General features: G+C 43.1%; 1 protein-coding gene across 1 annotated transcript in view; it reads left to right on the top strand.

Moving 5' to 3' along the window:
• RGL1 (ral guanine nucleotide dissociation stimulator like 1) overlaps positions 1-16,307 on the top strand; it is a gene marked incomplete at both ends in the record, with an annotated part of 73,143 nt that overhangs the window by 39,687 nt on the left and 17,149 nt on the right. Inside the window, 5 exons of the mRNA XM_080348753.1 lie at positions 6,570-6,754; positions 9,944-10,068; positions 10,711-10,926; positions 14,651-14,754; positions 15,765-15,849. Of these exons, the coding sequence (XP_080204879.1) occupies positions 6,570-6,754; positions 9,944-10,068; positions 10,711-10,926; positions 14,651-14,754; positions 15,765-15,849 (715 nt within the window). The remainder of the gene's footprint in view (positions 1-6,569; positions 6,755-9,943; positions 10,069-10,710; positions 10,927-14,650; positions 14,755-15,764; positions 15,850-16,307) is intronic.

The raw sequence follows: 16,307 nt of genomic DNA, 5'->3' as shown, positions 1-16,307 counted from the left end.
ACTTTCAAGAAGAAAAGAGTAGATGTAGCACACCAAGATATGTGACAATTCAGAATAAAACCATATGTGCATTAAACACAAAAATTCTCAGCGTGATGAGTAGCAGTAAGAATTAAAGAGGGGTCTCTATGAAAGTACTGCAGCGGTTGTATTGCCTGCGAGATAGCTAGAAACAAAGCTTTTGGTGATATGACCTGCTGGCTGTGATCTCTATTTGGAGCAGGAGTGCTCCTCAGTTAACTTTTAACTTGCTGTTAAAAGGTGCAGATTTCTATGTGGAGTTGGACCAGTTGAACAAGAAGCAGAAACAGTTTACCTGGTACAAAAAACAAGAGAGCTTTAAGCCCTGAAACTCTCCTCTTTTGCAGTCACAAGCACCACGCTGGCTGAGTCTTGAGGCTTTTATATCCTAAATGGACCTTGAGTAACAGTAAAAGTCCTTTCAAGCCTCCTGTTAGACTATATTGTGGTTTCTTTCTGCTACTGGCTTGGGTTTGCTGGTTTGGAGTAGATTGGTGGTGTTCTCCCTCAGATGAATGACAGAAATGAATCAAAATACTTGGGGCTTTTTTTGTTGTCGTGAATGTCAGCTCCTAGTTGCATCTGTTTTATCATCAAAATGTGGAATTTATTTGTTATTAAAACTTGGAATGTGGCACGATTGAAAACCGCAGACAAAGCAGCTTGAAGCTAAATTGAAATCTCCTTGTTTCATTCCACAGGAATTGGGTAAAACAGTTCAAATAGAGAAAATTAAGGAACACACATGGCAACATTACAACATGGCACATCTTGCATGTTTACCTCTCATCTTCTGCATTGATACAGCAAATACTAAAACTGCAGCATTTAGAGTTTCTCATAGTGATAAACTAACGTTGTCCCATGGTTGCTTGTGCATTTGAACCTTCCCGACAGGAAACTTGACTTTTGTTTCCCACTGAAGTTAACCATCCTGCTGGAAAACAATGTGTGCAGTTCCAGTACTGCAGAAATAAAACTGGTCCTAAAACCTTGTGCTCCAGAAGAGCAGACACCATAGGAATGTGAGACAAATGGAAGAAAATTGGCTGGAAGTTTCTGGTGCCTGGGAAAGCCATGGTGGGAAGCAGTTAAGATGCATTTGGGAGAGCAACAATCAGCATTCATTCCAGTAAGGCCAATTAAGCTAAAACAACAGCAGAAACCAATGTGGTTACGTGAGAAGCCGAGTCAAACACAGGACAATGTAAGCAATGCAAGAGTGGGAGAGTTATGAAAACAGCCAGAACCAAGAAAAAGAGAATAATTAGAGGAGCAAAGAAAAATAATGATTGGTATCTCAGTTAAAACAAAGAACTACTAGCAGAGCTATTCCCTTAGTGACTTTTCATGTGTCCCAGCAAAAACCCCCCATGTGCTATTTAACCAGTTCTTCCCAAATCAAAAGAAGAGCAGATTATGTGCTGGAAATCATCAGCATGTTATTTATAAATGGACTGGATGTGAGGAGCTACCATTACATCAACTTTGCTTGCAGTTTACATACGTTTTACCCCGATTCAAAGCTGAGATTTGTTGTTATTTAACAAGCAAACCCGAGAAAATACAGCTGGCTTAATTTAGTCGGTGTGAGCACTGGACAGTGGAGGAGAGGAAATAGCTTTCTGTAAAGATTATTCCACTGATGGTCTTAAGTGTGCGTTTGGCAAATTACGGATAGTTTTGTGCATGTTCGTGTCTAGTTTCATAATCTCTTTCTGCAACTGAGGTTCTCCCTGTTCTCCTTGATTGCTGAGATTCCCTTCTACTCATTCTTTAGAAATAATTGCGGTGGGAAAGAAAACACCACTTTTCCTTTTTGACTAGAAATGTTGTCTTTAATTCCTATGCAGGCTTCTTTATGACCAATTTTATAGCTGTCTTCCCAGCTGAGAAAAGACTACGCAGAATTCTGTGTATCCTATTGAATCACTTGTGGTTATGTGATATGAAAGCCCCATTTTCCACCTCCTCTGTGCCCTTAACAGAGATGTTAGACTTGGAGCTCCTGTGGTCTCATCACATTTTGTGGGAGCTCGTGTGCAAATGGGACTGAGTGGGTAGTTCTGTGTTGGCAGTTTGTAAATGACAGAATCGGATACACTTCTTCCACCTAACAGTAGGTATATTTTGGAGACTGAAACCTTCAGAAATGGGCTTCAAGCTGGTATGGAAATGAGAAGACTTTGTGATAAGTATGAAACTTGAAAGCATCGCTGACCGGAGCCCGGAGTCTGCAGTTGGCAGGATAGGAGTTAAACAGTCATTTTTATTATTTTTTTTCTTATAGGCAGGAAAAGAAAAATTTATAGCTCATAATCAACCCATGAAAAATGTGGTCTGTGATGTTTCTTTCCTGTCTGAGATCTTGGACGGCTCCCGTTCCTATCTGTCTCTGAGTCTCTCAAGTACAGGGAGTTTCTTCTCAAGGGCAGCAAATGTAAAGCTACTGCAAGATATGGGCAGTTCTCCAGCCGGCTTTCAGAACTCTCCCCTCTCTGACATGCTAATGAAACAGTCAGGCGATAGGAGGTCAGTAGGGCACAGTGTACCTTTTTTCTCTTTCCTATTTTCCTTCTTGACTGAAATGATTTTGCTGGCAAAAATCAGTGTCTGTAGCGGCTGTGAACTCTTCACCCTGCTCTGGGAGACTGGGTCTGTCTTAAACTCTGTTTACTCTTCGGCTTATGGAAGTGGCCATCAACTAAGCCTCTGGAAACTGAGCTTAGCAGGACTGTGTGAACAATATTAGTCCGAGGATTTCTCCTGTGGAAAGGCTCCTTCTTCTGAACCATTGCTAAGCTGGCAAATGCTCATGAGAAAAGAATACCCAGCCTTGTTTTTGGTAGTGGGACATGTAGGGATGATGGTGAGTTTGTGATACAGCGTTCTGGGTACGTGCGGATGATTAAAAATGTGAGGAGAGGAATCCAGAACGTGTTAGCATGTTAATTTTTGGTTATGAATGCTTTTTGTAGCTCTGAAATTGTAATTCCAGAGCTGCTTCTGTCAGCAAACCTTACCAAACAGTATTACTGACAGGTTTCCGAATGCTCTCGCTAATTAGAAGTTTGAAGTTGCTACAATATCAGAGAAGGAAAAAAAAGACTCAAGTAGATAGGACTTGTAAAATGACATCTGTGTGGGATTAAAGTGAATTTTGAGGAAAACCCAATACAGTTAAGAGAGCCAAGGAGAGCGGGAGAAGCAGTCTTTGCCCTTTCTTAACTGCTGGTTTATTTTGAGTGCCACTGAGCAGCTGAGTTAACCAGATAATTGCTGTGCAGAACAAACGTGCCTCTATTTGTCCCTGGCTCCAACATGAGAGCCTTCAGGGCTGCCCTTTGGGTTCCACACTGTCTACATATGAAATCTGTGTTTGTATTTGCGCTCTTCTCATGATCTCACAGGTTGAGGAGAGAGAGTTCCTCCTGGCGTGCTCATCTCTTTCCATTTTGCAGCTATTAATGCAACAGACCTGGAGCCACATCCGTGGCTTTGAGGATTTGAACTTTAAAAGCCAAGTGCCCGATTGGCACGAGCACAGATGCTCTTTGAACAGGAACATTGGTATCTCAAACTGGATCCTCATGGTTAGAGGTTTTTACTGAAAGCATGGCCCTTCTCTTCATGGAATATCGTTGGGAGCATGGGATACTGTTATTGCACAAGAATCTTCTGCAGTTACATTATTGGAATAGGTATCACTTGATAGAAAGGTTTCTGTGGAGGTGAAAACCATTTTCATTGAAGGGCTGAGCTCCCACAGCGAACTATGCAGCACAGCCCTAAGCATTTGCAGAACCCAATAGGACCTGCTGCAAACAAAATTCTGTTTTAAAAGTGTTTAGATATGTTTTCTGTGTCTTCCCAGCCTGTAATATGTGCTGTGGCCAGTGCTATTAGTGCACCGAATTGTACATGCTGATTTACCAGCACGTTGCTGTGAAGAGCCAAAGATCTCACAGCCTTTCCTGCAGCAGAAAAAACATAAGTTGATCGTTATTTTTTCTTAAAACCTGAAGAAACTTGGTTATTTTTCCAGACTTCTTCCAGTTTTTCCACACGTAGTTGAATTTGTCAACAACATTGTGAGTTACTTCTGAAAAACTATAGCATAAATTGTAAGTCTTATTTTGTTACAAAATTAAGTTGAAAAATCCCTGCAAAAACAGGAATTAAAGAAAGTCCCACAAGCATACATTTGTATGGTATCTAAGTACCAACCTAATAGATGGGTGTGAGTTAAAACCGATGTAAACCAGGAAAAGTGTAGCTAAACAGCTCACTTCCCTCCGCTTCAGGCAGGATGGAAACCCTGGTGATTCACCAGCTCTGGTTTCCTCTCATCCCCCCCGGTCTGCAGGAGGATTGTCCACGGGCAGTTCTCTGCAATGGCTGGTTTTTTTAGATGCGTGTGTCTTAAGAAAGTCCTGAATAACTTTCCTGATGGAGATCCAATGCTCTCGTAACTCCTCGAGCATCCCTTTCCTGCACTGAAATACCTTCTTGTGTCATATAATTTGTCAGCCCCTCCTTATCTTTGACCAGGTTCTGATGATATCTTTTTGTTACGCATTTCATCTTCAGATTAACAAGTCCAATCTGTCTTGTGGCTCCAGCTATCTCGGTGCTCCCAGCCTGATCCTGGGTGCTGGCAGCACTCAGCACCCGAGCTGCACGTGTCGCCGTGAGGGTTTTGTCTGTGCAGATGAGGCAATCTTGCTGGCCACGTGTGCTCCCGGGGTGAGGTTCAGGCTTAGACTGCTCTTTTGCAGAATTCAAGGTTTCATGCACCATGTCTGCTAAGCAGAGAATACTTAGGAGTGTAAGTATATTTCTGGTGTAAGCTGGGGAATGACCTATCAGAGAGCAGTGTAGGGGAAAGGGACCTGGGGGTCCTGGGATGACCATGAGCCAGCACTGGGCCCTTGTGGCCAGGAAGGCCAATGGTACCTGGGGTGGATTAGAAGGGGAGTGGTTAGTAGGTCGAGAGAGGTTCTCCTGCCCCTCTGCTCTGCCCTGGGGAGACCACACCTGGAATATTGTGTCCAGTTGTGGCCCCTCAGTTCCAGCAGGACAGGGAACTGCTGGAGAGAGTCCAGCGCAGGGTAACAAAGATGCTGAAGGGAGTGGAGCATCTCCCGTGTGAGGAAAGGCTGAGGGAGCTGGGGCTCTGGAGCTGGACAAGAGGAGACTGAGAGGTGACCTCATTAATGCTTACAGATATCTAAAGGGTGAGTGTCAGGAGGATGGAGCCAGGCTCTTCTCGGTGACAACCAATGATAGGACAAGGGACAATGAGTACAAACTGGAACACAAGAGGTTCCACTTAAATATGAGAAGAAACTTCTTCCCGGTGAGGGTGCCAGAGCCTGGCCCAGGCTGCCCAGGGAGGTTGTGGAGTCTCCTTCTTTGCAGACATTCCAACCCACCTGGACACCTTCCTGTGTAACCTCATCTGGGTGTTCCTGCTCCATGGGGGGGATTGGACTGGATGAGCTGCTGAGGTCCCTTCCAATCCCTGGCATCTGTGATTCTGTGAATGAGTCATGCTTTGTGGAGGAATCAGCAGCTTCAGTTTGGTCCCTGGACACCGCAGCAGTGATTGGTGAGAGGAAGGGCACGAAGGGAAGTGTTTGATTTAGGACTTCCACGGGGAAGCCACAAATATCTTGTTTCCTCCGTGCTATTTTCCCCCAACATCCCAAGGAGCAGTGATGGAGCAAACATTGCAGCCTCGCTGGGCTACAGCTTTTCCCACTGGCACAAGAGGGAATTAAGAAAATTATGTTCCGCTTTTGATTGTGTGCATAATGTCTGGTAGTTATTTGAACACAGTCAGGGTACAGCTAAGCCAAGATACTTCAAGTGATTAAGCAAAGCGTATCTGCAAGGTAATTTGCAAGTCTTGCTTTGCTTGCTTGGCAAACGGTGCAGTACAGGGAAGCGGGATCATAAGCTCTGCAGCTCCCTGAGGAGGGACGTGGACAGGGAGGCACTGAGCTCTTCTCCCAGGGACAGGGCTGTGGGGATGGTTCAAACTGCACCAGGGGAGGTTCAGACTGGACGTTATGAAACGTTTATTTACTGAGAGAGGGGTCAAACACTGGAAAAGGAGAGGTGGTCAACATCCCAAACCTGTCTGTGTTTTAGAGGCATCTGGACAAGGCCCTTAACAACATGCTTGTACCTGTAGTCAGCCTTGAAGAGGTCAGGCAGGTGGACTAGGTGGTCATTGTAGGTCCCTTCCAACTGATTTGATTCTGTATTAGCTTGCATTTTGGGGCTATAGTTTTACTCACTTGGGTGAGTGCAGATCAGGAGCGACTTCACTGAAGTCCTTGGCAAAATCTGAGTAATATCTTAATAAGATTCCATGCATAAAAAGAACAAATTAAATTCCTTGCTCAAAAAAGTCTTCCTACTGCCTTCACGTGGGGGATGAATATCTCAGTGTTTCTGTTGTTATATTAGATACAAATCCATGCGATAACATCAATTCCTGCTGTATACAACCCATGTGTTCTCTCTGAATTTGCTCACAGTGCAATAGCATCAATCTTACGGGCCTGGCTCGATCAGTGCGCCGAGGATTTCCGAGAGCCGCCCGACTACCTCTGTCTGCTGAAGGTGCTGGATTATCTGAAGAGGAACATACCCGGCTCTGACCCAGAGAGGAGGGCACAGAACCTCTTGGAGCAGTTCCAGAACCAAGAAGTGGAAAATGAAGGTAAATTTACCTTTCTCTGCCGTCTTTCTGTTCTCGCAGACTGTATGGTACCACAGAGATTTATGTGCAGTACACTTCATTAACTCCTATGCTAAATGACAATATTGTGAGGCTCACCGGTGACTTTTTCCTTGTTTCTTTATTTTATTTTTTTTGTAAATCTCTGTATGAGGCTGCATGTTCCACGAGGGATGAAATAGTTGTACAGTGTAGGTGCCTATGCCTGTTGATTCTGGGGTGGATTGAGAAATCCAGCCCTTCTCTAGTATTTAGCTAAAGCTTTGAGATTGCTGCAGCAGCTAAGGGGTTAATTGTCAGCACACTTCCCATGTCATTGAATTAAAACACACAGCTGCTCTTTAGCTGGTCTTCTCATTTCAACCCTTCCCCCCACCACCAAGAAAAGCCCAAACCACCAAAAAGGAAAATACAGAGCTGCGACAAAATACAGCTTGAGTCACCAGTCTTGTTGTCATGAAGCTTTTCTTCCTAGTTACCCTCATGTCAAAGGAAGTGTCTGTAGCTGTTTTTTCCTATTTGAGTGGCCGGCTTGCTGGTATCCAAGGCCAGAGGAAAAACTTACGTTATTGGGGGTCACAGTCTACTGAAACAATGGTGAACTGTAGCAACGCAAATATGCTGCGTGCAGTGTCAAGCCTGATACATCCCCTTATCCTGGGCAGAAAGCTTCCTGTGCCGTGAGCCGAAAAGTTGTAGGAGCTCACGTAGTATGTGGATGAGAACTGGAATCAACTTCCAGCTTTAGTAGAAGGGTGAGAGGGAATAATTTGTGTAATAAAGGATAAAGGAAGTGACAGGAAGAAAAAAACTCATCCCATAAAAATCATGTCTGCCGGATGTTCCAGAAATACCGTGTGAATGCATGATACTGTGAGATGCCAAATTAACTCGGTCATTAACACATACATAAAAAGGAGTAGCGCGCAGTGCCCAGGCGGTAAGTGAACAGGGTTACAAACACGTGCCTGGGTTTGGGTCCCACCGGCCACACCGAGCGAGCTCGTGAGAGCTCTGTTTAGATTCCTCTGGTGTTCCAAGTGAGCAAGAGTTCCCAGCAGCTCTGCCTCTGCGTTTGTTTCCTCAAGTAACAGCTGAAAAGGTTATTTTTTCAGGTAAAGATCGGTCGATTTGAAAAGCAACGTTTTCCAAATTGTGGCAGAATAGAGGCTGTTAATTAGAATAAAGTAAGAGAAGGAGAACACAAGTGACCTGCGAGGTCTACAGAGAAGAGTTTGAGAGTCTAGAGCTCCATCATTGTTTCATTTCAGAGATTTTTAATGTGTTGTCTGCAATCATGACTTGCTGATAATTATTGTTCTAAAGCATTCATACTGTGCTATGAATTTACAAGTGTTGGTCCTAATCGTACAGTTTGATTTGTGTAATCAGACCTCCACGAAGTGCTGCTCTCAGTCCTGCCTGTAGATTAGATTGCAGGACCAGGTACATAGATAAAATCTGCTCCCCAGCCTCAGCGCTTGCGGCTTGAGCAATACCAAGTGAGTCAGAAACGACACATTCAGAAGGGGCTGTGGTTGTGCTCACTCAAGAGGGCAGCTGGGCTTTGAGAGGGCTAAATGGATCAGAGCAATTGAAACACGATAAGATGCTGAAGTACAAGAGGATTCCAGCTTCTTGGGCAGTAGGGAGGAGGCTGGTCACACATTCGTAAAGGTGAGAGAGAAAGAAAAAGAAGCATGAAAAAAAATAAAGGGGAATGTTGAGTTGCACTCCAGGGCCTGATTTTAAGGGCACTGTGAGGTTTAGAGCAGGGTTGCAACTCAGCGATGAGGATTTTTAGTTGAATTTCAAGAACCGAAAGGAAAATGAGGATCTACGTAGCCAAAAAGAAAGCGAAAAAAGTGTGACTCTCATAATAGTTCAATGGAAGCCCATTCAATTACGCATATTGTTGCAAAACAGCTACAGAAATAAAACGCTGGCATAGAGGTCTCCATTTATCACATTCAACTCTGTCGAGAAATTGTGCAATTGAAATGTACAGATGGAAATCTGGATACAGCCAGTAGTTATAATGTTACATCAAAACCGCAGCAGTTTACATTGATGACTAGGTTTTGCTAATTAATGAAGAAAGGAGAAATGAAGTATCTTGAAAAAAAACAATGATGAAGTAGCACTTTATCTACGTTTGTTGCTTTAGTGCCTGTTCTGCTTTAGTTGGATATGAAGCATTGCGTAACATTGTTTTTGTTAATGAAATCTCGCTAGTAGTAAACTCAGTACTTTGGTCATTAGTCTTCAACAAGTCCTTTATTTTTTCTTTCCCTCCTTTTGGAGTTACTGTTGCCTTACCGTAAAAGGGATTAGGGAGAGGATTTATTTTCAGGGATTTTGTGTTTGTCTTCCTTCTCTACCATAGGAAACAAGGGCATATTTCTTGCTGTTTTAATATGGATTTGTTCCCAAACTGGCCAAAAGGTGACATGGGAACATCTGTGAAATCCCTTCCCTTCTGCACTGGATCAGGTCCCTGGATGAGAACAGCTCTTCTCTCGCACCTCTTCACTGCTGCTCAGTGCAAATTTTAGAAGCTGCGTTTATAGCCGAATGTTGTAGTTCCCTTTTCTGGGAAAAACTTCCAGAGAGGGAAGGTGAGGGATGCTGGAAGAAACTCTATTCAATATAGTCAGTGTAGCCCTGTAAAGGCACAAAGGGTGCCAAGAAAACCTGGTATCGCCTTCTATTTCCACACATGGGAGGTGAAATCTGAATATAAGAACATTCCTAATGCAATATTTTGGGGATATGATTGCAGTCTCATCCCTTTGCAGTTTGATTTTTCTTCAGATTACAAAATTCATAAATACTGAAAGGCAGATTAACAAAATTCTGAAATGGTAGTAAAGAATTGGTGTTGTTGGGGTGGTGGTGCTTTGTCTTTCCAAAGATTGATTAGTGAATGGGTTAACCAGCTAAGAGACCCTGAACAGCTCAATTCTCTCTAACTCTGTTTCTTTTTCTTCCACCTATTCTTTGCCAATTTAATCTTCTTGTCATCATCTTTCTCTCTAAAATACACAGCATGGTGAGGCAAGACCTTTTGGGTGTTCTGCTGTAATATATATAGTGATTTTCAAAAAAAATCTCCTTTGATTAATTGCTTTCTGTATAAATTTCCTAACTCGTGTTTTCCACGCTGGACAGATGGGTTCCACAGCCTTTCTCCCTGTAACCTGGATGACGAAGAGGAACTGGAGATGAGCAGTCCAGAAGAATTCTCATTGTTCCAAGAAGACCTCGTGGCAGAACAGCTGACATACATGGACGCGGTATGTACATCATACGTATTACTTGAAATGCTCGGGGAAATAGTTCTGGGCTTCTAATTGTTTGGTGGGTTTTTTTTAACTTACATCAATATAAGTCTGGTGTTCCAGAACAGCTCTGTTGCTGGGACACAGAGCACAGCTCTGCTTGGTTATCCAAACTTGCTTCATTGATTGTGCTTTCCCTTCAGTTATTCTGAAGGTGTTTGTCATTTTTTTTTGAAGTGTGAATGTAGACTGTGTAGCCTCTTTTGCAAAGTTTAATATTAGACCCCTCAGAAATAGCATATTTTGACTATATTTTAGGCTACCTCGCCTAGAGATGTATGATTGTAATTGTAGTGCTCCAATTTGGTTTGTTTGTATCAATCTCCTTCAAAAATATCATTATATAACATTTTTCCTCTTGGTTATGCAAGCGATATAAAGGTGTCTCTTATTTTGCCAGGACTGTTTAGCTGACAGTTCTTCTAGGGCATCAAGCCTAAAGAGGTATGCCAAAGTGTATATTTTAAACTAAGAGAAAACAAATATCTCTCTTTTAATACCACATTAGCTTTAGATCCAGTTTGTACTGTAAACATGCATTTTTTCCTGTGGGCAATAGCAATTCAGGCTGACTTGGACACCTCTGTTTCCCTCCAGACACTCTTCAAGAAAGTTGTGCCCCACCACTGTCTGGGCTGCATCTGGTCCCGAAGGGATAAAAAGGAAAACAAGCACCTGGCACCGACCATCAGAGCCACCATCTCGCAGTTCAACGCCGTCACTAACTGCGTGGTCAGCACCGTCCTGGAGAGCAAAGAGCTCAAAACACAGCAAAGAGCCAAGATCTTGGAGAAGTGGATTCATATCGCACATGTAAAGTGTTCATTGGCGACTGTTTAACGTTCCTCGTGCGGCTGCTGTGGAGCTGGGAGGGGAGAGGGGGGTTGTTCGTGTTGGGCCCAGGCCAGGGAGCAGCTGAGCTCTTGTTCTTTCTGGTTTGATGGACTGTCCCTGTCACAGCATTGCCCTTCCTCTCTTTATTCCTTCCCCACCATGGGAGTGGGGTTGACACTTCTCTCTCCACAGGGCTGGGAGTGTGAATTAGTGGTGAGGCTGATACTGTGTCTTGCAGATGGGGAGTTCAATATACTTACTAATGTTTCATTTCTGGTAAGACAGGTATAAATTCAACCAGTTCACTTCGCAAGGAAGAAACTACTGCTCATATCAGTGAAAGAAGTGATGTTTGATAGCATCCAAAGGCTAGACTGGGTTTTGGCATTACAGTTTAATCAGAGCAGAGCAGGACTGGCAGTGGTGCTTTGCTCTTACCTGCCTTTCACTGTTCATGTTCACTCAATGAGCATCGTGCTCCCCTTCCTGTGTCTTTGAGCACTGTGAGAGTTGAGATCAGATGTGGTGGAAGACAGCACAACTGTTTGTGTTTTCATACATTTACATGAATGCGTGTATATATATATCTGTAAGTAAAATGAATACAAAGTTTTAAGTAAGTGCAGGCGAAGCTAGCTTACTTCTAGGAAATAGCCTCTTTAACATAGAAAAAATGAAATTATTGTTTGTACTCTTTGTTTTGAAAAATTCTTGAGGTTGAAAGGTCATTTGCCTACTGAGTTATTCACAGTTTACATCAGGTATACAAACCAACTGCGTTTGGACGGGTGAGAAGTGCAAATAGGGACCAGGAAAAATAAGTAGAGTTACAATATTATGCTGGTCTCATCTTCTTACCTTTCTGCTTTATCATTCTCTCATGTGTTTAGAGAAACACATTTTTACTCTTTGCTTCAATTCCTTTGTCTGGTAACATAGCATGTATTTCTTTGCATGAAATGGTTTCACATGCCTTCTTACAGAACTCTACATAGTGTTTCAAAAAGATGGACCTGATTTCAATTTGGGTCCATCTCTTTGAAACACCCTGTAGTTTGCTAATTGCTTATATTTAATCTTTAATAATTTACCGTAACCTTTTAATCTCCCCTTACAGCACAGGGCAGCTGGCACTAAACTAGATCTCTCTTTCAAAGAGAACATTTAAAGCACTTTCATATGGATATCGCTTGCCTTTTATTTTAAGAACCACATTATTCTTTCTGAGCTATATAAAATAAGCCATCAGAAAAAGCTCCAGCCAAACAGAGCCTTTCTGGCCTTGACAATGCACTTTGGTGCTTCCAAAGGAGGATTGTTAGTCCTGGCACCTGAGCTCCAGCAACCGCATGGTTCAGTAAACTGGTACGGGGAAGTCAACTCGATTTTCATCTGATGGCTGCTTTATAGCCCGTGTGAACGGATTAGGAAGTTGGATTCCTGTTTTCTGTGCACAGATCTCTAGGTTGCAGGAGGCACCACCTCTATGGGGTGAACTGGGCTGCAGCCTGGGCGAGCAAGTGGGAAGCAGATTCCTATTCATCGCGGGGCAGCAGGAGAACTTTGTTCTCCACCTCCGTTGATTCAGTGCTTCTCCTTTTACTTAATTCATATATGTAATTAAATAGTCTAGTCTTAGCTCAGCACGTGAAAAATGCACTTGCACACTCTACAAAATAATGGCCCATGTAGAACAGCTCGTTGCATTTATACTCAGCTGCCCACTTCTGAAGAAAGGTGCTTTGTGCATGCAAACGAGCCCTTTGCATAGTTAGATGCCTGAATTAGAAAATAATCCGCTCATTAAAGCGCAGTTATTCACTGACAACTAACTCGGTAACTTAGCAGCATGGAGTTCCACGTTTGTTATCTGTTTGTGACTTTTTGATCCAGTTTCTTGGTTTACAAGATAAACCGAATACTTCGTCTTACTGCCAGCCCTCTCTGCTCCACCTAGATCTAAGGTTCCTGAGCAGGGGCAGCCAATTTCACTCACATAATATTTTCTTTAAAAATAAAAAGTAAAAATGAAATCATTAATATCCTGTTATGCTTATTTTTTTAAAATCAAAGTTGCTTCTGCACAGGATTCTTTCTGGTTTTCCCCTTGTGAGGGACACAGTGTGAAACAAAGTTATTCAAACCAGTCTTAAAAATTCTTCTTATAAACAAATTGAAAGCTTGCTAAAGTGTTGTCTACAGTTAGCTAAATCATTGGGAACACAAAATCCAATACTGAATTCCTAATGTGCGTTGAATTACGCAACATACAATTAAGTCAAGGTGATTCCAAATGGGATCTACTGGTCAAACTTTGGTGTATTAGAAAAAAAGAAATGCTGAGACTTTGTGCCTCTAAATCCCTGTTCTCCCCAGCCTGAATTTCAAGTTGAAAATACAGACAGTAGGATCTCATTCTGAAATGTGTCAGTGTCTGAAGAAGAGCTGTTACGTGGCTTCTTTTCCCCAAGCCATACAGGAATAGCTTCAGGTCTGGCATGTCCCACCACGTGATATTGAACTTGGTCTTTATCTGGCCTGGCTGTCAACCTGCTTCAAGTCTGTCTGCTCAGCCAGTCTTCTAGGCCACACTTTGTGAAATGTAGCCTCTTAAGTTGCATGAAGATATCTTTTTTAGCTAAATAAATGGGAATAAATATAATTCCCTTAGTTGTTCGGTCAATTTTAATGCAACTCAGGAGCAGAGGTGCTGATATATTAAGGTCTGACTTTTGTTTATGCTAAGGTTGCTTTACATTTCTTTGGTCTTACAAAGGAAATAAATTATGTCTGTTTTCACTGTAAGGATTCGTTACATAACCAGTGCTATTGATGTAATAATAATATCCATAAAAATCTGCAGAATTGGAGTTGTAGTTTGAATACATTCTCATCTACGTGCAACAATCAAATTGACAAGTCTTTTGTCCACTTAAATTTGCATATACAGACCCCTGTTTGTGAGTGTTTGCAGGAGTTTCCTGTGTCTCTGGTGCCTGTGCTCTGGTTCATGAGCCACCAACAGAAGTGCAGGAGCCCCTTGAAGAGTCACAGGCCAGACTTCTCCCCACTCCCCTTGCTCCCATCTGCTTTAGCAGCAATCTGCACTATTTTTTTGAGAATTAAGTTTTTCAGTCTCCTATTGCATCAAAACTTTTGCCACAGAGAAGCTGCACAAGAAATGTCTGTGATCCTAACTCTGGAAAAGCTGGGAAGGATTTTCTCTTTAATGCTGTGCACATACTTGAATAACAGGTTATTCCTTTGCATGTCTTTATTTTTAATTGACACTTAGGAGGCTGAGGGTTTATATTTTAAATGCTGCATAGAAAGTGGCAAAGCCTGTTTTCTCCCCCTAAAGGGTAAAAGGGATTGGTAACTCTAAAAAGCTTTTTAAGAAGTGTAACTTTTGTGATTTTGAACCTGACTTCATGGCCTCAGTTCCACTTTTATTTCTCTTAGAACTGGAAGCTGTAATCACTACAATTAGGTGAAAGTGAGGAAGACAAGATGTAAATACCAAAGCCCATCAAGTGTTTGGTGGCTGGAGTGGGGAGTGATATTTTTGATGCTCAATATTTGTAGAGCTGCCTGCTTAGCAAGGAGAATGTGTAGCAAGCAGGACATGGGTCAGACAGAAGAGCACTGACCTAATGGTGATGCTGACATTTAATGCTCCTGTTTCTAACCGCTCCTTTCACAGGAATGCAGGATCCTGAAGAACTTTTCCTCCTTGAGGGCCATCATTTCAGCACTGCAGTCCAACTCCATCTATCGTCTGAAGAAGACCTGGGCCTGTGTTCCAAAGTAAGGCTTGGCCCAGACGAAGGCAAAAAGCTCTGTGCTCTTTCTTTTAATTTTGTTCTCGCTCTCCCTGTTCTGCTCCTTCTATTGTCTTAGAAGAGCCTTTCGTTCCTGTGAGGCTCAGACCCCTTTTTTTGGGTCTGACTGCTATGGGGTTCTCTTTGATGCTGAGGGGACAACCTGCCCTTGGGGACACTGGGTCTCTCCTGTCCTTTGCAGCATATTGGGTCTTCCCCAACATATTTGAAAAGCTCTGGCACTGGCTACTCAGTCAGCTAAAGGGCACTGTGATCCCTGCCTCTTGTCCTCTCTCCTGTGAAGCTGCAGGAGGTCCAGGTTGCTGCAAACACTCATTAATCCCCTCCTGGTCCTGACATTGCCTTAAAATACATCCCCAAACTACAACATCCAAATCTGTATTGAAGACAATACTTCTGACAGGAGGAAACCTTTTTGTGCAGCTGGCATAATTACTGCTTGCCAAACAGAAACCAGAAATCTCTTGCAGGAAAGATGCTGTTCTGCTTGGTCAGTTTGGGAAGAACAGATTTCTTTCCTTTCCCTCTGATAAATCAAAATGCGATTCTGCCAGGCAGTCTGTTATACTTCTGCATTTCCCCTAGAGGAGGGGGGGGTGTCTTTCCTTCCACTGCCCTGTGTTCCTGCTCAAAATATTGCATCTTATGTGTATCGTGTTGGGGTAACAGAAAGGGCCTTGTACGCTTAAATACAAAGTGCATAGAACAGGGGGAAAATGAAGTATTTGGGATACCTCAGAGCTCTTGTTCTGTTCCTTTGTACCCATTTATCCAGCTTCTTACAAGGATCTCATACCTGCAGTGTGAAGATCCCAGGAAGGTTCCTGGTAGATGTGCAGCATGTCATTGGGTGCATTTTGGTGCTGTTATCTTTTATATGCCCAACTGTTTTACTTGCCCAAGAGAAAAATAGTAATCTGATCTGATTCAGAGTGCTTACAAATAATTTACATGATTTAATCTTTTCCTCTACAGGGATGTAATGCTGATGTTCGAGGAGCTGTCTGATATCTTCTCAGACCATGACAACTATTTGACAAGCAGGGAGCTGCTGATGAAGGTGGGAATTAGCTTGAGTTGCAAGGCTTGTGATCTCAAATCAAAGCCAAGCTCTGCCCTTTTTCTAACCAACTGAACTCCCGTATGCGGTGCTTTGGGGAAGAACAGGTCTGTAAATCCTGGGCTTTTCTGCTGGGGCGAGAGATGCTGCACAGCGTAATTTGACGCAGATGAGTTACAAATGAGCACTTTGGCTCTATACCTCTCTGTACAGACACGAACCACTGGCTCGTGCACCCTCGGGCAGCCCTGGCACAGCTCAGGTTTGCACTGGTGAGTAGTGCTGAGCAGCTCCACAGGAGATTCTCAGCTGGGTTGTGCTCCTGTAATGCTTTTGGCTCCACTGGAACGATGCCACTGGGCTTCAGCTGAGGAATTAAACCAAGATGTTTATCCGACTATCCCGTACCTTTCTTGGAACTAGAAAACAGGGCTGGGAATTTCGAAGGAACAGGCTTC

This window comes from Nesoenas mayeri (assembly GCF_963082525.1).
Source record: "Nesoenas mayeri genome assembly, chromosome: 8".
NCBI classification, from domain to species: domain Eukaryota; kingdom Metazoa; phylum Chordata; class Aves; order Columbiformes; family Columbidae; genus Nesoenas; species Nesoenas mayeri.
This window is presented reverse-complemented; position numbering and strand designations above follow the sequence as displayed.